Here is a 23,348-nt window from a genome sequence, read left to right as displayed (position 1 = left end):
ATTTGCATTGGCTTACCTTGCCCAATTATGTGCAGTCACTTTTTATGGCACTTCTCTAAGTTAAGCTTAATTTAACTTTTTCTTTAATTTTGATGAGATGGGTAGCAATGAAAAACAAATCAGTGTGCTCTTTTTCATTCCAGTTTTTGCTCACAAAAAATAGTCTTTGTGTTCAGATTGTGGCCCATGAATTATATTATCTTTTGCCCTTGCCTGGCAGTTACCGTATGTATCCTCCATAAAATGGGGAGCTTTTCAGAGGGAAAGCTAAGACGTTTGTCACGCAGCTCTTCCACTTTTGCTTTGATGTTTATTATGAACACTGAACTGAGATTTTAAAAATGCTACAGAGGTGTCTGTTAAGTGAAGCAAACATCTCAAGGTTATTGGTTGTTGTTGTTTTTTGTTTTTTTGGTTTGTTTGTTTGTTTTGAATAAAAAAAGGATCGTCACCCACAAGTGAGAATAGAACTTTCTACCAGTGGTTCTCAACCTTCCTAATGCCGCAACCCTTTAATACAGTTCCTCATGTTGTGGTGACCCCCAACCATAACATTATTTTCGTTGCTACTTCATAATTGTAGTTTTGCTACTGTTATGAATCGCAATGTAAATATCTGATATGCAGGATGTATTTTCAGGGGTTGCGACCCACAGGTTGAGAACCGCTGTAGGCTAGAGTCTAGCTAGACGGTCCATCATAGGGTGAAGAATGGTTTGAAGTACAGATGTGGAGTGCAGGTCACTGACTTTTAGTAAGAAGTGTGTGCAGGCAATGCAGTGGGGTCCTTTTGTGCTCAGTTTCAAATCTTTATCACCCTGGCGCCTTGAATCCAAATTCTACAAAGTACATAATTTTTGTTATATGCTCATAAGTTTGCAAATTATTAGAACATTGTTTACCACCTTCTTTAATTTGCTCTTCAATCTGCTTCTATGTACAATATGGGTATCATTGTAACATGACTATAATTCTGTATTTTTAATCCCATTGCACTCCATATCAATGCGTGGAAATAGTAATTTTGCTTGTGGAGCCCACCTCGGAATATTTTGGCACAGTGTTTGTTTGGGACAGATGTAACTGTCCCTGTGTTCATTCTCTTACTTTTTTCTCAAGGGTAATACTTTTCTCTGCCTACATTCACTAAGTACACTGTAGTTTTCAAGAGAACTACCAAGTGTCTCCAACATAAAGGTCTTTATGGACTTTCAGGAATTACATGGGTTTTAGGGGAGAACTCATCTGCTCCACGTAATTCAGAAACAAGGGAGGAGGCATAATGTGGAAAGGTCTCCTAACCTTCTCCCAGATGTGGGTGTACTCTGTGAGGGGTGGGGGTATTTTGTAGGGGCTTCTTTATGGAGGCCCTTTTAAGAATGGAAAATAACTTGCCTGGGCCTTACCTGGTTTGGCTTAGTGGCTAGAGTGTCACTGGTCTGCAGACTGAAGGGTCCCTGGTTCGATTCTGGTCAAGGGCACATACCCAGGTTGTAGGCTCAGTTCCCAGTAGGGGGCGTGCAGGAGGCAGCTGATCAGTGATTCTCTCTCATCATTGATGTTTCTATCTCTCTCTCCCTCTCCCTTCCTCTCTGAAATCAATAAAAATATATTAAAAGAAAGAAAGAAAATAACTTACTTGGTTCAAAGATAACTGTGATATTGGAACATTTTTATCAGTTTTTTTCCCCTTATAATGTCACTCAAATAGAGGGAGTTTAGGCCAATTAAATGGAAAAGGTCTTTGAGCTCTCTTCAGGACATTTTCCTAGATGGAATCTGGGCCAGTCCCAGAATTCTTTTGTTATTGTTCTTATCACATCTGTTATCTGGCCTTAGCTGTGTGTTGGCACTGATGAAATACTAGTAAAAGAGAGAAAAGTATTAACTCAAATTAAAGACCTGGATTTTGTTATCCACACAGTTCTGTGCACGTTATTATGAGCCATTGAGGTTGGATGTTGTTTCTATGAGTTGATTCCTAATCTATCCAGAAGACACCAAAGATATTATTCAAGGCAATAGTGACCTACTGATACCATGAGGCACAGTCTACTACTCCCATGTCTCAGAGCCCCTTAGAAATTCACAGTGCTGGTTAGCAAACTACTGCCTCTTGAGTTTTCTGCTTTAAGGGTATTCTTTTTAATTTTGTTTAAACAAAAGTTTCCTCAACTTGTTTGAGAGGCTTTGTTTTTGTTTTGTTTGGGCTGCACAGCTATAAATGTCTGTAGCCCAGTTCATAGAATGACTTTGTGAAAGTATCCTGAGCACAATGCGTCTCTGTCTTGGTGTCATGTTCCATTCATGTGTAGATACTTAGCATGATGTTCGGGAAGCCTTCCTGGTCTATCTGTAGATAAATACCATTTTCTGTATTTTTCAACATTTATCTGGTTGAGTAGCTACTGTATGTACTATGGCAGGTCTATTATCTTTTCATATTTTAAAAATATGCCTTAATTTGAAGTATTTAAACTTGGTCCACCTTTAGTAACTATCCTGTAGCACAACTTGCTGCCAAGAACTTTCTAGGCTTCTGCTACAGCAGCTCTGCAGAGGCTGTTGCCCTGCCTCAGGTGGGCGTGGAGACGGCAGTCAAGGTTGGTGTGATCTCCCCTCATTAAAAGGGTCCTAAAGGAGCAGGCTGGAGGGGGCTTTGGAATTGTGCTTCCCATTGGCTTCCATTTCTGTACTGGTACCAGCACATGGTTTGCCTCTTTGATCTGTGGACATTTTTATTTTTTAGGTAGAAAAATTTAGGATACTTCTTATATATAGAGGCATGAGTATAGGAATTAACCTCCACCTGCCCCCAAGTAAAACAAAATTTTGGTCTTCTTATATTTAAAAGAGGCTAGTATTTGGGGGAAAAATTGGCAGGATACTTGCAAACCATTATTAAGTTTTCAAAGGCTTCAGGCAAAAGAGGGCTGTACAGCTGCTAATTGTTCTTTCACTTCTTATTGACAGAAGCAGTGTGTCATCATACTTGTTTTCCTCTTCAGTAAAACAAAGAACCTAAGGACACTGTTAGCAGTAAAGTATCTGGCGGGTGCGATGGGGAAATCCTATGGTAAATACTGTCGTTTTTTGGGCCTCCATTGAATTGGGCTGGGAAACAGGAAGTGATGACATTGAGGAAATATGTTCGGGAACTCATGGTGTGTATTAACCTAATGTTCACTGTGCTTCTCTTGTCCTTTTGAAGATGCTCTTGATTAATGAGCTGAGGAAGAGAATTTTGCTGTGTTGTTCTTAAGTTTTGGCCTCCCTAGTTGATAGAAGCGTCATGGTTGTGTGGTGTTATAGTTTTCTACAGAAAGGCATCACAATTCAAATTTTCAAATAAAAGAGGAGAAAGAAATGATAACATTATTTTGATAGATTTTCATGCAAGAATATAATTATGAACTCCATCATTCATGAATCTTTACATACCCTGGCACTGAGATAGTTATTCTAAGAAAAGACATACTTCCTGCCTTCTGCAGATTCTTATTTTAAGCGAATGTTGCTTTGTTGATTGATTTTTTTTACTTCAGTTGCAGTAAATAAAGCAGAGAGAGTGCAATCTTATATTTGAAAAAAAATATATAATTATTCATTGCCAAGCAAATGTTCTTGTTATGAGTTTTTTCTCCTTTTTCTACAAACCTTGAATTCATATTCTCAATTTGCTGCAGGAACTTATTTTCAGCTTCTTCGCAGTGTAGCACTAAATGATATTGAATAGCACCGCCTGCCCTGGAGCCATAGCTTTCCATCTTTCCCTTTAGATGGGGCCGTGTTCTGCTCTGCACTCCTTCACCCAAGGAGCCTATCTGTGGGCAGGCGTTCATCCTTTTAGCTCCTCTGCTAAAACTCCCAGCTTTGAAACTTGCACCATCAGAAGGTAGCCTGCGTTACCCCTGTGCTGTGACACAGACTTCACGTACAGATTTCTTGGTCATTGCCCCTCATTCCTCAGAATCTTTCTTCATTGGGCCACTGCCAGTCTCTCCATGCTGCTCCTAGTACCATTCTTGGAGAATTGGATATCCCTACGGAGGGCCCTTCCAACACAGCCTCTGAGCTCCTCCGCCACCTTCTTGTCTTTCCCTCCACAGCTGCCTACACCCATGAACTTACTTGCAGCATCACACTGGCCTTCCCTCCTAATTTTCAGTGCTTCTGCTCCCCATCTCCAACAGCCCTTTCATTCCTCTGTGACTTCAGTTGGTCTTTCCAGTCTTCATCCTGCCCTCTCATGGCCCAACAGCTGCCTTTGGTCTTTACTCAACTTAGGGTTCCTTAGAGTTCCAGCCCCCTTCCCTGCCCTGGATTCACTTGTACCTCCCTCCCCTCCGTTTTCTCCATTGCCCTCCTCTGGCAGAGCCTAATCCTGGTTCGACTCAGTTCTCTATGTATCCACCCCTGCTCTGAGGGGCTACCTATAGCTAGAGAAGAACAGCGTGTGAGTAGCTGGCCTCACTTTAAACTCATGACTGCTCGTCTCAGGTGCACCCTCTCTGCAGACTGGGGGTGCATCTAGCTCACGTTCCTGTTTTATGTACCTGCACGCTCACCTACATCACCCTTTACAAGTTCCCTCTTCCCTTGAATCTCCAGTGCCTCCTACTCTGTCCTCACTCTCACCTGAGTCATTCCCATCACACTGAGAAGGAAGACATATCAAGACATTAAAATTGGTAAATCAATGAGACATTACGTGGGGACTTAAAAAAATCAAACAGGGGAGGTATAAGGAAGAAAAGAAGCTAAAAGAAGTCATAGTACTCCGATTGACATTTAGAAAGAAAAAATGAATACACATGCATGGTTAGAGAATTCCAGCAGTGCAGACAGGCAGAAAGTGAAAAGTGAAAACACGCTGCCCTCTCTCAGCATTTCCCTTCCCCAAAGGGAACCTCTCCAGTGGTTCCCTTTATGTTCACATCTATGTTTGTGCTTTGTCTCTGGATTCTTTTTAAAATTGTGCCGGAAAGATCACAGTATAAACACAGTTCAGTCTTATCTTTCTTAGTGACCCAGAGACATTTGGGTAGATTTACGTCAAAAGACTTGTCTCTCCTGGTGAGTGAGTGTGGCTGTTACTGGGAATGGTTATGTGTCAGTTGGATTACCTTCACTCTTGCAGGTTGTCCTTTCTGGACTTACCTTGCTATTGAATTTATTCCAACATTAAGTCTCATCGATAGTGATTGGGATGTTTAAAAATGATCATAGTTAATAATGTGTATATACAGTGTCAGATGATCATATTTTAAAACAATGATTATGGTGTTCATAATTTGTGTATAGTATTGAATGCCTTCCATGAGTTGTTTCATTAAGAATGGTAGGTGGTGTGGGGGCCAATTGTTACCTATTTTTTATTTCAGAGTTATTTTGAAATCCCCACTTACTAGTATTTTTATTTTTCAGAGTCATATTAAGTCGATAGACTCAGGAGAAACTAACATAGAAGGAGCCATAGGTGAGTAGACACCATAGGGACATTTTACATCCTTGACTGAGGTACTTTGATATTGTGATTTTGAACATGTAAACAAACACCTGTAATAATCCCCTGTATTTCTAGGACTGATGGCATCGGAAGAATTTATCAAGATCACGTTGTCAGCTTTTGAAGCAATAATACAGTATCCTGTTTTACTGAAGGACTATTGCTCTACGGTCAGTCCTTGCAGCTTTTAAAAAATAGGCTTTTTCATTTACTTGGGAATTCTGCATATTGTAGAAATCTGAGTATGTGCATATATCATCATTTATTTACTTTTGATAGACATTAAGTTATACCTAGTTTTTGGCATTTACAAATATTGATGATATTCTTGTTCATGTGTTTTGCTCTGCATAAGAAGGCCCTACTTTTAGGGCATATACTTAGGAATGGGATCAGTGGGTCTAGGATATACATAAACTCAGCTGGTGAACAAAATACTGAAGTGTTCTCCAAAGAGGTGGGGCCAGTTTACATTGACCCTGCAGTGCGGTACCTGACCCCCTCCTCATCCTTCCCAACTCTTGTTACTTCACACTTTGTAATGGGTAGGTATCTAGCAGTATTTCGCCATAGTTTTAAATGTTTGTATGATCAAGACTGCTAATGAGGCTGCATAGTTTTTCAAATGTTTCTTGGCCATTTGGGAGTACTCTTTTATGAAGTGCTTGTTCAAGTCTTTTTTTTTTAAAATTTCAGAGCATGGAAGGGAGAGGCAGAGAGAGAGATAGAAACATGAATGAGAATCATTGATCGGCCACCTCCTGCATGCTCCCTACTGGGATTGAGCCCACAACCCAGGCATGTGCCCTGACCAGGTTCATTGATCAACGCTCAACCACTGAGCATGCTGGCCTGGCTTTTTAAAATCTTTATTGTTGAAAGTATTACAAATGTCCCTTTTGCCCCCTTTTTTGATCCTTATCCCCTTTTAAGACTTTTTTGGAGGGGAAGGCCTTTGGTTTTCTGTAGATGCACTATGACTTAGCTAAATGTGAACCTGCTTTTATTTATTCTGCTCAGGATTCTCTGTGCCTCTTAGATCTAGATTGTCCTTTTTCATAATTTCTGGGAAATTCTCAGTTATCATCTGTGCTTATTCTCTCTTTTCTTTGCTCTGTCTTCTTCAGCTACTCAGATCACGTGTACACTAAACTTTCTCACTATATTTTTGATATATTCCATCATTTTTCTCTTTTAGGGTTATATTCTGGATAATTTTGTTTATATTTTGGCTAATTCTATTTCTGTCTTCCATGTCCAGTGTGGTACTAAATATAGCCATTGAGTTTTTAATTTTGGTTATTTTTCATGTGTAGAAGTTTTGTTATCATTAGAAATTCTGCTTATCTGTTTTTTTTCAATCTACTATATTTTTTTCCCTCTACATATTTCCTAGTCTGTGATTGATTTATTCACATTTGTTGGATGTAGTTGTTTTACACTATTTGTGATAATTCCAATATCAGAAGACTGCGGTGCGCTGTGGTGTCTGTCAGATCTTGTTTGTGTCCACATCACCTTGTGTTCTTGGAGGCCGCCTTTACATCCACTGCTCGTTGGCCCTCCCTGAAGCCGTGGGTGGGTGTTCCCTCCTCCAAGAGGCTTCAGGCTTGTCCCGGGCTCTGTCAGTCAGGGTTCCTTAGACGCAGATCCTTTGCACCCCTTTTGCAAATCCCTGAGACTATAGTCTGAGATCCTAACTTCCTAGGGCAGCCTTCTCAGCCTGGTTTTCCTTATCAGTGGTCAGCAAACTGCGGCTCGCGAGCCACATGCGGCTCTTTGGCCCCTTGAGTGTGGCTCTTCCACAAAATACCGACTTCTGCGCACGGGCCACGAAGCTTCAATCGCACTGTATGTGCGCGCCCACACGTGGTATTTTGTGGAAGAGCCACACTCAAGGGGCCAAAGAGCCGCATGTGGCTTGCGAGCCGCAGTTTGCCGACCACTGCCTTATCTGAACGGAATCTCCACTCCTCAGTGCCCGGCCCAGGGTAGGAACTCACAGAACTCTACATGTGGGAAGACCTGGACTCAGCCTTCCCTCTCTGCCCCAGCGGGCCCTCCTGGAGCCCTGTGTTTGCACTACTGGGAAGTGCCTGGTGCTAAGATAATTGGGTACAAATGCTCACACTGAGAGTTGAGTTCAGCTGAGCTCTCTGGGTAAAGGTTTCATTCAGAAACTGGTCTGAAAGTTCCCCCATTGTCTTTTCAGATCTTCCGTATTTTTAAGGTTTTGTTCTTTTATATTTTATCTGGCATTTTTAAATTGTGTTCAGTGAGAACGTTAATCCAAATAATACCCACTGTTAGCAGAAACCCTGTTTGTTACGATCACTTTCTGAGTAATGATTTCTCAGTCTTCCATTGAGATAGTGTTTGCTTAAGTGTTTCTTATTGATTGTTTTCTTTAATGAGCAATAACCCAATGGAGAATTTTTGTGATCTAGTAGTTCCAAATACCTGTACTTACATTGAAATCATTGAAATAGACATTCAGTAGTTTATTTTCTAATCATGAGATGCTATCATAATAATCCTTGAAGCTACAGCGTGTATTATGATAGGAATGGTGTCATTGCAACTCATGGGCTTCATAAAAGAATCTTTAATGCTGTGGCTCATGGGAAATCCTCTGCCACTTCAGGAGCATGACTGGGATACATGAAATTGACGATTCGGCTTCCCAAGGAGCATAACACTGTTTGAAATGTTACACAACTATGTTCAAGGCCGCTGATCAATACTTACTATCTGGAGGTGGATGCATGCATTTAGTTCTCGCCGAGCGCAAGTGCTTAACTCAGGTTTTCCCGGAGTTTACACTACTTAATGTCTCAGAGTTGGGAATCACCGGTGTGGCCGACAGAGCAGTGAGAAATACCATAACGATTTGATTTGTTCAGAGAATTTGTTCCACTCATGGGGTTTCCAAAATATGTTATGATAGCAATGGGAAAAATAAAGGTGATTCTTTATTAGAAAATTCTGGTAATAATATACATAAGGCCTAAAATATATAATATATTTCAATTCATTTAACTTAAAACAATAAACTTAACCATAATATCTTTTTTTTTTTTTTTTTTTTTTTTTTACAAAGAACATGCCATTTTGTAAATTTTTAAGTCTTTGGGGGTGAAATCAAGATGTCAGCATCCCTGTCTTCCTTTTGGAGGCTCTAAGGCAGTGGTTCTCAACCTTCCTAATGCCGCGACCCTTTAATACAGTTCCTCATGTTGGGGTGACCCCCAACCATAAAATTATTTTTGTTGCTACTTCATAACTGTACTTTTGCTACTGTTATGAATCGTAATGTAAATATCTGATATGCAGGATGTATTTTCATTGTTACAAATTGAACATAATTAAAGCATAGTGATTAATCACAAAAACAATATATAATTATATATGTGTTTTCCGATGGTCTTAGGCGACCCCTGTGAAATGGTTGTTCGACCCCCAAAGGGGTTGCGACCCACAGGTTGAGAACCGCTGCTCTAAGGGGAAAAATCTGTTTCCTTGCCTTTTCTAGCTTCTAGGGCTGCCTTCATTCCTTGGCTCATGGCCCCTTCTTCCATCTTCAAAGCTGGCAGCACAGCATCTTCACATCTCTTCTTATAAGGACCCTTGCTCGTACATGGGGCCCACCTGTGTAATCCAGGATGCACACCTCATATCAAAACTCTTAATCACATCTGTAAAATCCCTTTTGCTGTGTATGGTAACACACCAACAGGTTTAAGGCATGTGGACTTCTGTCTGTCAGCATTCTGTCTATCACAGATTCCTATTTTTATTAATGGCTTCATTACTGTGATTATTTTGGTGCTCAGAGTATAGCAGATTTGGTCTAGTTGGCTCATGTCCTTGTGATAAAGGACATGATTTTTTGAGCTATTCTGTACTTTCTGGCACGACACGGTATTTTTGGCTCAGCTTGTAACTTACCCTGGCTTAGCCCTGGAATCAGTGTTTTCTCTGAGGTGCCCTTGGTTCCCTTTGGTGGGAAATGGCATTAGAGACCATACTCGGGGAACTAAGGTGCTATTTCCTGAGATGTCTTAGCTTCTCTAGGCCCTTTCAAATTTATTGTCTTGTAGTTCTGAGACATAGCTGGGAAATGTATATACATCTATGAACACACACATGTAACCCACTCATATGCACACTTATATACATGTATGTATATACACATAGGTATATACACGTATATATATTGGAGTCAGGTATTCACACCAGTGTCTTCAAATCTAGTCCATCCCCACATAGTTCTCTCTTGCCTTCCCCCATTCCATATTTGCATGTCCCTTCTTCCTTTGTAAAAATTCTGATTTCTAACAACATTAGCCTATTTTCATAATTGCTTAATCCTAATACTTCTAAAATTATTACACAACTAGTGGCCTGGTGCACGAAATTTGTGCATGGGGGGAGGGTTCCCTCAGCCCAGCCTGCAGCCTTTCCAATCGGGGACCCCTTGGGGGATGTCCAACTGCCGGTTTAGGTCTGATCCCTGGGACTGCTGGCTCCTAATTGCTCACCAGCCTGCCTGCCTGATTGCCCCTAACCCCTCTGCCTGCCTTATTGCCCCTAACCTCTCTGCCTGCCTGCCTGATCGCCCCTAACTGCTCTCCCCTGCTGGCCTAATCTCACCCCCAACTGCTCTCCCCTGCCGGCCTGATCTCGCCCCCAATTGTCCTCCCCTGCATGTCTGGTTGCCCCCAACTGCCCTCCCCTGCCGGCCTGATCTCGCCCAGTCTCTGTCTCTCTCTGTTTTTCTCAGCAGTCCTCCAGGCCTCTCTGCCTTCCTGTCTCCCTTTTCCTCTTTCCCACTGGGAGGGGGCGGGGCCAGTGGGGGCTGCTCCACCTTCTGCCCGCCCTCCCTTCCATCCAGGCCTCTTCAGGCCCAGTCTGTTTTGTTTCCTTATTCTGAGAGAGGCTCTGAGAGCAAGCTGGGAGGGAGGGAAAGAAAGGGAGAAAAGGCTGTGAGCTGGTGGGTGCTGTGTGTGTCTGTGCATGTGTGCGGTTGTGAGTGAGTGTGAGTGCCAGCCCAACCTCCCCTGTCCCCATCTCCGTTGCCACAAGTCCCCACCCACCAGAGCCTGCTGCGCACGCAGCCTGGGCATTAGGTCGAGCCTCCGGTCGTTGTGGATGTGACGGACCCAGGGTTTTTACATATTAGGATTGCTTCACCTAAACCAGTACAGAAACAAACCTGATGGAATGACCTGAGATAAATGAGCCTTTAGTGTGAGATTTTATGTGTGTCTGGCTGGCTCTCCTCAGCCAGGCTGTGTTTACTGTTCGCTGCAGCTGTTAGTTTCAGAGGCTAATATCCTCTCTGAGGTCCTTGTTCTTGTCTCTGCTCCTGTCTTTGGGTCTCCGTAAGAATTCCTTCCTAAATACAGCTGGTGCCTGAGCTCTGTCACTGACCATCCTGCGTTATTGTCCAGGAGGGGCCGTGCTGTGGTTGGCAAGGCGTGGTGGGCTTTGCTTGTGCGGGGCAGCGTTCCATTGGTTTGGGCAGCCAGGTGGTGGTGTTGGGCTGTGAATTGTTTCTCCTGCCTTTTTATCAGCGTAGGCAGGAATTCTGTGTTTTGTTGCCAAAACAGTTCATCAAATGAGATAGGAGGTTTAAAATTAGACCATGGGAGTGATTTGTCCTTTCTTCATTGTCCATTTTTATTTGGGGGGGGGGGAGCTTATTTTGGAGATTTCAAACCATATTTGGTTGTGCTCTGTCTGATATTACTAGGAAATCGTAGAGTTGTTTTGTATAGTGGATATACATCTTCTGTATCTATTTATAAAAATAACCAGGATTAACTTGTCATAGCTCTTTGATGTATTTGACAGAACATGAGGATTATACATCTCTTTCCTCCCCCCAACATTTTGATCGTTGTTTATCTTCAGCTTGAGAAACGATCACCAGCTTATATATTAATTTGTTAATTTGATGGTTTACTGCCAACCCATGCCAATCAGGTTTTGCATTAAATACTGAAGTTCTTTTCATGAACCCTGAAGGTTTTGATGACCGTAATGTCATTTTGACCTGAGGACTTTTTCAGTTACATGAGCTTGGTGGTTTATTACATGTCATGCAGACTTGAGATCCAGGATAAATTTAGCTGTTGCCTTTTTTCCCACACCTTTGATTAGTGATTCTGTCAGTGGACAAAAAAACATAGATAGTGGTTGTTATCAAGTTCGTGCTGATGGAGATCTGAACCGAGTCTTTAATACCTTTTCTTGTAGGTTGTTGATTATATCCTGCCACCCTTGGTCTCCTTGGTTCAAAGCCAAAATGGTAAGTGACCACATCTCCCAGAATTCCATCGGTTACACATTTGGTTCCATTCCATCGCCATGGAGTCACGCTCTTGGCGTTCTTTCTTTTCAAGTGGAGTGGAGGCTCTTCAGCTTGCGGTTGCTCTCAGAAACCACATCTCTGCTGGTGAACCAGGAGGGCGGGGATGGCAAGGAGGCTGCACCCATCGACTCCGACAGCAACCTTCTGGCTCTCATTAGAGATGTCCTCCTTCCCCAGTAAGTACGGTGCTCTGCACTCACCCAGAGCCGTGTGGGCCGCCCAGGATGCCGCGGCCAGACGAGGGGCACTGCTGGCCTTGGGGTCTCCCTGTCCTGACATTCATGTCCACGTGCTAATGTGCTCACCGTGAGGCAGTTAGGACCAGAGGCAGTAACTGTTACACTGCCTGGGACCCCGGAGAATCTCCGTCCATGTTGAAAATACCATTTAGAGGTTCTTCTGTTTTCTACAGACTCTGAGGTTATGCAGAGTTAAAGGTGTCTATGGCTGGGGGGGTGGGAGGGGGGAGATGAAGTTTATTCTTCAAGGTCAACATGATAAGACTGCTGGAAGATGAAATTGGGACTTTCCCGAGCCCTGCTCAGAAATGATAGAGCTGGAAATCTTCCTCCCCCCAAACTCTTGTAATGGAAATTAAGTTTAGATACAGAAAGGGGGTGGGGGAACAAGTAGTAATTATCAGAAAGAGGTTATCTTTGTCCTTTTTACTCCATTACTCACATGGCAGGCACACAGTAGGATGATTGCAGAGACCTAACCTCACGTCATTTGTGCAGTAGCCCTCTCCACAGGCTTGGAGCCCGGGAGCAGCAGGCTGCCCCTGTGGCCGAGGTGTGTGGTGGGCTACGCTCAGTGACGAAATCACCTCACGCATTTTTCAGAGTGTAGCCCCGCCACTGAGGGGCACATGGCTGTGTGTGACAGTGTGTGAATGGCATGTACTTATGTGGGTAAATATAAGCTTAGAGCCTGTGTCATGGGGTTCATTAATTTTGATGCCATCTTACACTTACAAACTGGTTATACATAATCGTAAGCACCTTCCTCACTAATGCCTAATAATGTGACTTTTGTGCCAACTGTGATTTTTAAAAGAGAGATAGGATAGCTGCTATCTGACAGCCTAAAGGGGGATTCACATCTTGGGCAGGACGGTGCAAGAATTTGTTATGCTACTCAGAAGGGCACACACATTAACACTGAAGTATTGCTTCCGGAATTTTTCATTTAATATTTTCAGCTGCAGATGACCGCAGATGCTAGAAACGTAGAAAGCGAAACTGGGGTTAAGGGGGGGCTACTGTAGATATCCTGTCAGAACTTTCAGTTTTGTTAACATTTTGATCCTTTTTTGACCTTAACACTTTGGATAAAGCCAAGGCGACAGGCTTTTCCTGGCCCCTCAGTTTTTTACAGGAGAGCGTTGTATTAGTATTTTATTTGCAAGTAGTAACCCTGGACTCTAACTTGGAAAATAATTATTTACTCACTGGGAAGTCCAGGACTTGCACTGGCATCAAGTAAAACTGGATTTGGGGGGTTTGAGTTCATTTCTACAGAACCAGGTGTGTGTGTGTGTGTGTGTGTGTGTCTCTCCGTCTTCATCGCTCCGGCTGCCCACTCCTGCGTGGCTTTGCTCTCAGAGAGTTTCTTCCTTGTTGGGAAACGGCTCCTGGGCGCTGAGCCCAGGGGAAGAGCGGGTGTCTTTTCTATTAGCTTGGGCAAAATTCTAAGGAAGGATAACAATTTAATCTTGTTAAAGACCATGTAATACCTGTGTTCAAGGTGCTTATCAGAACTGTTGTGTGATGTGAATGAAAACTCAGTGGTAAGAATAAATACCTTATTAAGCTAAATATTAGGTATGGTTCTCAGAGAAACAGAACAAATAGGATGCATATACATATATGGAGAGAGAGGGAGATTTACTGTATGGAATTGGCTCACTTGCTTATGAAGGCTGACAAGTCCCAATCTGAGGCCTAAGGCCTGAGACCCAGAAAAGCCTTTGGTGAAATCCCAGTCTGAAGGCTGGCAGGCTGGACACCCAAGAAGAGCTGATGTTTCAAGTCCAAAGGCAGCAAAAGACCAGGGTCCCAACTGGAGGCAGTGGGAGCAGCGGGAGTTCCCGCGTCCCCAGCCTTTTTGCTCTGTTTAGGTCTTCACTTTAATTGGTGAGGACCGTCCACGTTAGGGAGAGCCACTGCTTTACTGGTCTGCTGACTCACACACTAATCTCCCCAGCAACACCCCGGGGACACACCCACAATGACGTTTGACCCACCCTCTGGGTATCCTGCAACTGGGTCAGGTTGACATCCCCATACCTATCATAAATACCATGAATGACTCTATAAACTGTGAATTAATATCCAAGACCCATCACCTCTTCTCAGTGTGCATGCTTTGCTTTCTAAAGAGATGGACTTCAGTTACAAGTATTTGTGCATTTTGTACGTAGAGGATTATACTGCTGTTGATAGGGAGATGGTATTTGAGTTATGAAACCTGGGTATGATTGGGTAGAAAGCGAGTGGGCGCCCCAGGAAAGAATGGGGGAGGCCAGGGTGTGGAAGAGGCAGAGGAGTTGGCAACAAGCTGACCAGCTTCTTTCCAGCAGAGTCTGCACGTGAGAGTTACGTGGTCCGAGCTTGGGAGAGAATGTTTTCTCTCTTCACCAGCCCATTTGATATTCATGGACACTAATTGAATGTGTCTTACGTCATTGGCATATTTCTCGTTGCTGGAATATAATAGTGACCGAGAGAGGCTCAGCCACTGCCTTTATGGAATGTACTGTCGGGAAGAGCCAAGCATTTCAGACATTAATAATAATTTTTTTAACCGAAGAAGTTTGTAAGTCATGCAAATAGAAATGTTACTTAAATATAAATTGAATAAGTATCGAGGCCGCCTTTATTCACCGTGGGCTTCCTCGATGTTCATCAGCCTGCCTGGGGACACGTTTCTTCTGGGACATTTTCTGTGCTTCCTGTTCCCTGGCTTGTGCGTTTCTCAGTTCACACATTTAACTTTCTACAGCTCAGCGTTCCTAAAAATTAGATGACCTTCGGACACTCTTTCCCGGGGGCTATTAACAGCTCCTGGAACTCGGGGTTCCTTTGATCACAATTTTGAAATGCTACTCAAGGGCATTTCCAAGGAAAGGATGCTCACCATCAAGATTTTAACTTTGGCTTGTCAGTATTCGCTAATGTTAACACGCTTCGTGGCTTACATCAACATCTGTTTGTTAAGTCAGGCTCCTTAGGTCAGAGGCCCACAGATCCCGTGGGACGTGGCTCTCTGCTGGGAGCTCATGCTGCCTAAACCAGGTGCCTGTCCACTAGGACGAGTCCTGGTCTGAAGCGCGGGGAGAAATCTGCTTCCCCATTCATTCAGGTTGGTGGCAGAATGGTTCCTCGCAGTTTGTATTAGTTTCTTAGGGCTGCAGTAACAAAGGACTCCACCGGACTGGCTTAAAACAACAGAAATGTACTCTTTCCCAGCTCAGGAGGCCAGAAGGCTGACATCAGCGTGTCAGCAGAGTTGGCTACTTCTGGAGAGTCTGACCTTGAATCCACGCCTCTCTCCTGGCTTCTGGTGCTGCCCGCCATCTTTGGTTCATGGCAGCGTGACGTGACCCCAGTCGCTGCCTCAGTCCTCACTTGACCTTTTCCTCTGTGTGTCTGTCTCAGATTTGCCTCTGCCTTTCTCTTATAAGGATATCTGTCATTATATTTGAGGTCTACCCTAAACCCAGGGTGATCTTATCTGGAGATTCTTAACTACATGCCAAGACCTTTTCTCCAAATAGGGTTATACTCACAGGTCCTGAGATATGCCATTTGTTTTGTTTCTCTGACCATTATCCCATCCAGTACTTTTTTAAAAAAAATTTTTATTGTTGAAAGTATTACATGTGTTCCCTTTTTTCCCCATGACTTTTTATAGCCCACCTTTGCCCCCCACCCCAGGCCTTCACCACCCTATTGTCCATAGGATATGCATAAGTGCATACAAGTTCTTTGGTTGATCACTTCCCGCCCACACACCATACCCATCTTCCTTCTGAGATTCTGCAGTCTTCCTACCCAGTACTTAGCTGTGGAATGGAAGTCCTTGTTCTGTGCTGTCCTATGTTCCTTTAGGTGCCCCGTGTCTTCTCACGTGGCCTCTCCATCTTCAAGTCAGCAAGAGTTTGCCAAACCCCCCTCATATTTGCAATCTCTCTCTCCTGCCACCAGGTTGAGGAAACTATGAAACTATGCATGTTAAAGTTGGTGATGTTGATCATTGGTGATTAATCTGGGTCTTGTGATTCGAATATGTTCGTATTCATGTCTTGGCCCTGTCCTCACTTCCTCCTCCTCCCCTTCTTTCAGTCTTGCCTCCTCTCTTCAAGATAGTTGGAGTGCCAGTAATGTAACTGAGTTACCCGTATGAACAGTGAGGAAAAGTGTGTTTTTCTGGGAAGAAAGAGAACCATACATCCTCAGAAAATTACCATGACTTTGTCTTCAGCAGGGAGAAGGATTTAATTTTAAAGGTTCATGCTGAAGAGAGCAGGCAATCTTTAATGGAACTTAAGCCCAGAGTGACCTTATTAATTAAAATTGGCACCTCTCGGAAGTTTAATATCAAAGTCATTATCAGTGAAATCTTAGCACTGAAGCAGTCTTTTGCTGACTGTTTGAACATTTTTTGGGGGGATGAGGGGATTTGTTACATAAGGTGAGGGTATTTCTCTTGCGATATGTAACTGTGAATGGGGCTAGGTTCTTCACTCAGGAAACATACCGTTGTTATTTTGGGGAAGAGGGAATTTTAATATTCCTACAAATGTAAGGAATATAATAACATGTGTGATTATGCATATGATGCTTGAAATCCGTTCTACCCCCCCCCCCCCCGCTTCCCTCCTTTCTTTCTTAGTTAATTCATTCAATAAATATATATTGAGGACTATTGTGAGCAAGATTGAATTCCTGCCTCACTGAGCTGACATTCCAGGGGTAAGACAAAGCAGTAAACACATAAATATAGAAGATGATTTCAGTTCATTGTGAGAGCCGTGAAGAAAAAACCGAGTAAGGGGATAGGGAGCGCAGTAAGGGGAGCGGGGAGGGGCTGTGTTCGGTAGGACAGTCAGGGAAGGCCTCCAGCCAGGCGGCAGCTGTGGGAGACATTTGCTGTGCAGTTTCCCTTTGGTGACTGGAACCACTTTGGCAACGAGGATTTCAGTTTTCATCTTTTCTGTTAGCTCTGAGTGTTTTGTATTGAAAAGAGATCATGCTGATATAAATGTGCTAATAATGTTTTTTATGACAATATGGCATTCAGCATGTCCCTACTGGGGAAAATGAGCACGTCTTTCCTTTTTATTATTCTCCGGTGGCCTGTACAATTACCAGTGCCATAATGACTCCATAAACGGCTACGGCTTTGTTTTTCAGAATCTGAGAATCGCGTTCCTTACAGATTAGAATTGTCTTGTCCTTTCGATGGCGACACACTGTAGGGTTGTTCATCTGCCTCTGGAATGATGTCCAGCAAAAGTCATGAGTTTGGTTTCTATGCCAGTCAGTCAAGGGACATTGCATCCCTTACTACAAGTATTCTATGTCAGCATAGGCATGAGCTTGGCCGTCTTCGATGGCAATCAGAATAGTTGGGAGTATTTCATTTTTAGCCTTTCCTTAGGAAATTTTTTTGGGGGCATATAAAGTTTAAGTCAAATATTTTTGCACCAGGAAGAAGCATTATAATATTATCCAAAGAACTAGGATGCTAGAGTTATTCTGATCGGGAATGAAAGAATATCCTTATCTAGCTCCAAATTATCCAAATTTGTAAACCTTGAGTGTTGATTTTTTGAAGTTGTTTCTCTTAGCCTTTCATACCTTTATAATGAAAATTTGCTGTTGAGTTTATTGAAGAGTTCAGAGGAGATGAGGGCTTATGTCTGAAATAAAATTTAATACTTTGAAGTCTTATCTACTCACTTTAAAAAAATCTGTCTGTCTACTTATCTATCAGTCTTTCTACCCACATGTCTATTTCTCCATCCACTTATGTATCCATTTAACTACTGATATACTTAAATATCTATGCATTCATGCAAGACAGCAGTGTTATATAGAACTCAGGTTACATAATATCACAAGACAGGAAAGGTATCAAAATATTGACTACTAACTTGATTTATACCCACTGTCATTTTATAAAATTTGGGAGTTGACTAAAGATATTACCTACTTCAAATTTTGGAGAAGACTCTACAGAAAATGCCTAAAAGAGTAAGCTATCTCCCCCTTTCTTACAGCGTCCAGGGGAATCCTCGGCCTTCCCCACAGGCAGGGGTCACCTCCACACTTCGTTTGACGGCCTTCTCTCTCTCTAACCCACACGTGTCCAGCCGCTCTTTAGGCCTCAGGTCCATCTTGATGCACATTTGAGCACACTGCCTTCTTCATCATTCCCTGGCTCAGACACCTTTACATGTATAGGTTGTAGAAAGTAACTTTAGCAGCCCAAGTCAGTTTGGCCCAGTGGATAGAGCGTTGGCCTGCAGACTGAAGGGTTCTGGGATTGATTCCGGTCAAGGGCATGTATCTCGGTTGCAGGCTCCCGGCCCTGGTCAGGCATGTGGAAGGCAGCCAATCAATGTTTCTGTCTTTCCCTCTCCCTTCCACTCTCTCTCAAAATCAATGGAAAAAATATCCTCAAACAAGGATTAAAAGAAAGAAACAAACAAAAAAACCCAAGCAAACAAAAGAAGAAAGTAACATTAACATACTTACCCAGCCACCCAAGACCCTCAGTGTTTTGCTTCTAGTCCACCATTTCATGTCAACATCTGCCTGCTCCCCTACATTTTCTCCATCTCTGGTGAGGTTTACTGAGTGCTGCTTAGACGTTCCTCAGAACTGCCTACTCCTAGACATCGTACTGGCAATATCTATCTATCAATCAATCATCTATCATCATCGATCTGTTATCTATCATCGATCTATTATCTAGGTATATGTGCTTATATAACACAACTTTATTGTTAGGGTGGGTGGGTGGGAAGTGATCATCCAATAAAGTTGACTGTCTTGTAATCTGCTTACCCCTCCATTTATAAATGCGCTGGAAATCATTTAAACAACTCGCAGTCCCTGATCATCTCGGCTTTCCCAGCGTTCCACTGTTGAAGAAATGGCTATGAAGACCATTTTCAGCGCTCCATCTTTGGGTGCAGACTTACTCATTTTGTTGAATGTCCGGGGGTAGAGTCACTGTGTTAAAATTATGTACATGGTAAGTAAGGGCTTTTGAGTATGTTTTGGCAAATTATTTTCAACGATGACGACCAGCTTGCGCGACCGGCATTCCTTGGTGAGATGACCCGTGTTAGTCTTCCTGTCAGCTGGACTTGCATTCATTCCTTCAGGTGTTAGTGAGCTGATCATTTCCGCTCCCCATGCTTTTTGGCCACTGATACTCTTCTTAGTTGGATTTTGTCCTCTTTTCTGGTGGGATGTTTATTGGTTTGCAATAATTCTTTTTTTTTTTTTTTAAATATATTTTATTGATTTTTTACAGAGAAGAAGGGAGAGAGATAGAGAGTTAGAAACATCGATGAGAGAGAAACGTCGATCAGCTGCCTCCTGCACATCTACTGGGGATGTGCCCGCAACCCAGGTACATGCCCTTGACCGGAATCGAACCTGGGACCTTTCAGTCCGCAGGCCGACGCTCTATCCACTGAACCAAACCGGTTTCGGCAATAATTCTTTATATATTAAGAATATTAGCTCTTTATTTTACCAACATTCTGCAAAATTTTTCCCCCCTCTTTTGATTTCTTTATGGTGGTTTGTCATTGAGAAATATGTAGTATTTAAAAACTTGCCCTGAAAAAGCAGTAAATGTTGGTTTTTTTTTATTCACTTCTCATTTGTTGTGATGTCATAGAGGTCTTCTCACCCAAGAATAGGTGAATATTTACACATTGTAAATATTTACAGATTGACAAGTTTTTTGCTTAGGTTTTTTATGTATTGTGCACTTGTATAAGATATGGCCTGACCATTCTTTCCCACTCCCTTTCTAAGATTACTTTCTTGTCCAGTGTTGCCACCTTTCTTTCCTTTTCATTCATATCGTATTCTTGATCTCTCCCCACAGGTAATAATTATCGTGGTTTTGGCAAGTACTTTAGTTTTTTTATTTAGAATTTTATTGTATTTCCCCTAGAGTTTCTTGGATAACCTGGACTAACTCTTTCCCCCCAAATTCTCAGAGTCCACTCCATGGAGATGTGAAATGTGAGTCTGTGGCTTGATCCCAACAGAATGGATCCTTATGACATGATGCCTCTGCCCGACTCCTGGGCCCCCCACCACCCAGCAAAATAGGCTCTTCTTTCCATGTGGCCAGTTCTGGGGCCAAATCCCCAGAACAGCTTCTCAGTAATTCAGTTACCCACATAGCCGGTGTCAGTTTTCTGTAGCGTACCTACCTGGGCGCTGGTTGCTCAGGTACTTGACAAGACAGGAAACAGTCCATCCCTTGGGTCCCTGAAGGTGACTTTCGGAAGTTTCCTCTCCGTCGGGGCAGCTGTGAATTTAGGGTGCAGGGCTTGTCCTGCCTGGGTTCCAGCGGTTTGGGACCTGCAAGGGCCCTGGTTTGGGAGGACCCTAAAGGTGGGAGAGGAGGGTCTGGGCCACTGTCTGGGCAGTGTGCTCCGATGTGGACGGTGATCTCACTCTGGCCGGGCCCATGCCCTTGGAGTCCTCCTCCCCAGTGCCTGTCTGTCAGGTGGGCAGCTTCTCACTGGTCACCCTCCTGCGAAGCCCTTTCGGAGCCCTGGCTTATCATTGTTTTGTGTCTGTTTTTTCCCTGCCAAGTGGCATTCAGAAGAGTGCGAGGTCCAATTATTATCAGTTCAGCTGCTTTATCTTTCTTTGGAAGGCACACTTAATAAATCACAGCATCGTTTTAGCTAGTTCTTGCTGCAAGCCTCTCTCTGATTAAAATACATTCAAAATACTCAATATTTCTATTCTGAACAAATGTGAATTTTACCCCTCATTTTCCAAGGGGAGAAAAACATAGCAATATTTTCTGCAAAAAATCTCATGAACAGGCTAGTATAGACTTCCTTCTTCCCTCCTGTTCCAAGGTTAGGTAACCTCACACAACCTCAACACATTTGTATTTCAGTCAATAATGTTTCCTCAGTGTTTTTTCTTTTTAAAAAAATATATTTTTATTGATTCCAGAGCGGAAGGGAGAGGGGAGAGAGAGATAGAAACATCAGTGATGAGAGAGAATCATTGGTCGGCTGTCTTCTACACGCCCCCACACTGGGGATCGAGCCCCGCAACCCAGGCATGTGCCCTGACCGGGAATCGAACAATAACCTTGTTCATAGGTTGACGCCTCAACCATTGAGCCACACTGGCCAGGCAGGGCTTTGTATTTTGTAAGACTATTCCAGAAAGGAAAAATGATTTCTCTCTAGTATGCTGAGTTGTTCCTTTTTTTAAAAAAAAGTTCAATTCAGGTGTCAAGTGCATTTTTATCACTTCTAAAAAAGTTTCTTTGATTTTTGTTTTATTCATGTGATAAAATGTATTGTTTTCCTAAATTTGACTGTTTTCATTTCTAAAATTAATCATGCTTGGTTGTGCTGTTTATTTAAACCACGGATCTCCTTTGGTTTCTTAATATTTTGTTTATGACTTTGTTACAAATGATCTGGTGTTTTGTCTTTCATCGGTCCTACATGGGCATAGCTTTTCATTGCCATAATTTAAAAATATTTACAAGAAGGCTTTCTAAAACATGGCTCTTCCCGCCCCCTAAGCAGAGCCTCCCCAGCTGAACACTTCTTGGCCCACTGTCCCGTTTTGGACATCGTGGCGTGTGCTGGGCCCCTGGGCCCCTGGAGGTACCGGCAGCGGTTTCCTCTGCGCCCGATGCGTTCGCTGTTTGGAGTCCGGGTTTGCCCTCGGGGTTTTCCTGGGCGTTCCAGTCCTGGTTGTAGCTCTCAGGCTGCCTTTCTGTACCGGTCCCTCTCCTCCCGTTACTCGGCTCCTCTGTAATGGCTGTGGGCTCGGGCTGCTTAACTAGGCTTGTTATGTAACAGTTTTCAACACGAGCGTGAACAGGCTGTGAGTAAGCTAGGGGCCCATTCTCCCCATGAGCAGCATCTGCTTCATGGCATGGTTTTTAAAGATACATTTTCGATTTTCTAGAGATAGTTAGCTGCCTCTAGTTGTTGGTTCCAGATAGTTAAGTCATGGTTGATTGGTTAGTTAGTTTGTTCATCTGTATGTTCGTTCATCTGTCCGTCTGTCTGGCCATCCACCCATCCATCCATCCGTCCGTCCATCCTTCCATCCGTCCATCCAACACTTAAGCATCTGCATGGAGCTGTACACGGGGCAGCTGAACCTAACTAGGTCGACACCGCATGTGAACCAGCCTCCGCCCAGCGAATAACATGGGCGCGCAGTCCCATCCTCACTGTGGGAACTCTCGGTAACGAACTTCGGAGTTGATTCTGACAGTGATTTTCATTTCAGATGTTTAAGTTTTAATAAGAAGAACGCTGTGGGGAGAGTTAACACAGCAGCCGAGACTGCTGTCCTTCTCCAGGCCTGCGTGCAGGCGGCCCAGGGCTGGCATCTGAGAGCGTGACCTCGGGTGCTCCCAGTGGCCATGCACCTGCCGGGGCAGCCGGCGGTGCCCAGACTGTGCAGGCAGCATGGCTTATGGTGGACCCTGCTTTCCTTCGCGAGTCTGGGCTTTTGATACTCGTTAGACAGAGGTTCCCTCTGTGACCAGCCCCCAATGAAAACCGTGGTCACTGGAGACTCTGCTGGGCTTCCTTGGACAGAAACGTCACACACACACACACACACACACACACACACACACACACACACACACGCGCGCGCGCTGCATTTTTGTGGCTGGGGGGAGAGTGCTCCGTGTCACCCCTCGTGGGGGCGGGAGAGCCCCAGAAGGTCTGTGCCCAGACCCCTCCAGACCCCGCCTGCGCCTTTCCCTTCAGCCCAGCTGTGCGTCCTTGCTGCGCTGCCACACAGTAGCCCCTGCTATCTGTGGTGTCCCCGTCCGCACTGTCAGTTGCCCTTGGTCGACCAGGGTCTGAAAATATTAAAGGGAAAATTCCAGGGGTAAACAATTGACAGGTTTTACGTTGCGTGCCGTCCTTAGCAGTGTGATGAAGTCTTGCACTGTCCCCGGGGATGCGAATCTCCCTTTGCCCAGCGCATCCACCCTCTACGCGCTACTGCCTGTCTATCACTTACTGACTATTGGGTCTGCAGATGGACTGTCGCTGTATCGCGGTGCCTGTGACACGCCACCCTTGTCTTAATGATGGCCCCAAAGAGTGTGAGTAGTGATGCTGGCAGTTGGATATGCCAGAGAGAAGCCATAGACTGTATATATGTATGTATAGGAAACAACCATAGTATATAT

The 23,348-nt window shown here is 43.7% G+C and overlaps 1 protein-coding gene across 3 annotated transcripts in view; it reads left to right on the top strand.

The window, feature by feature from the left end:
• Positions 1 to 23,348, top strand: part of ULK4 (unc-51 like kinase 4) — a 251,976-nt gene that overhangs the window by 74,532 nt on the left and 154,096 nt on the right. For all 3 annotated transcript variants that reach the window (XM_036333255.1, XM_036333256.1, XM_036333257.1), the window contains 4 exons: positions 5,428 to 5,479; positions 5,585 to 5,679; positions 11,771 to 11,822; positions 11,917 to 12,061. In XM_036333255.1, the coding sequence (XP_036189148.1) occupies positions 5,428 to 5,479; positions 5,585 to 5,679; positions 11,771 to 11,822; positions 11,917 to 12,061 (344 nt within the window). The remainder of the gene's footprint in view (positions 1 to 5,427; positions 5,480 to 5,584; positions 5,680 to 11,770; positions 11,823 to 11,916; positions 12,062 to 23,348) is intronic.

This window comes from Myotis myotis, unplaced genomic scaffold (genome assembly GCF_014108235.1).
Source record: "Myotis myotis isolate mMyoMyo1 unplaced genomic scaffold, mMyoMyo1.p scaffold_m19_p_13, whole genome shotgun sequence".
NCBI lineage: Eukaryota > Metazoa > Chordata > Mammalia > Chiroptera > Vespertilionidae > Myotis > Myotis myotis.
This window is presented reverse-complemented; position numbering and strand designations above follow the sequence as displayed.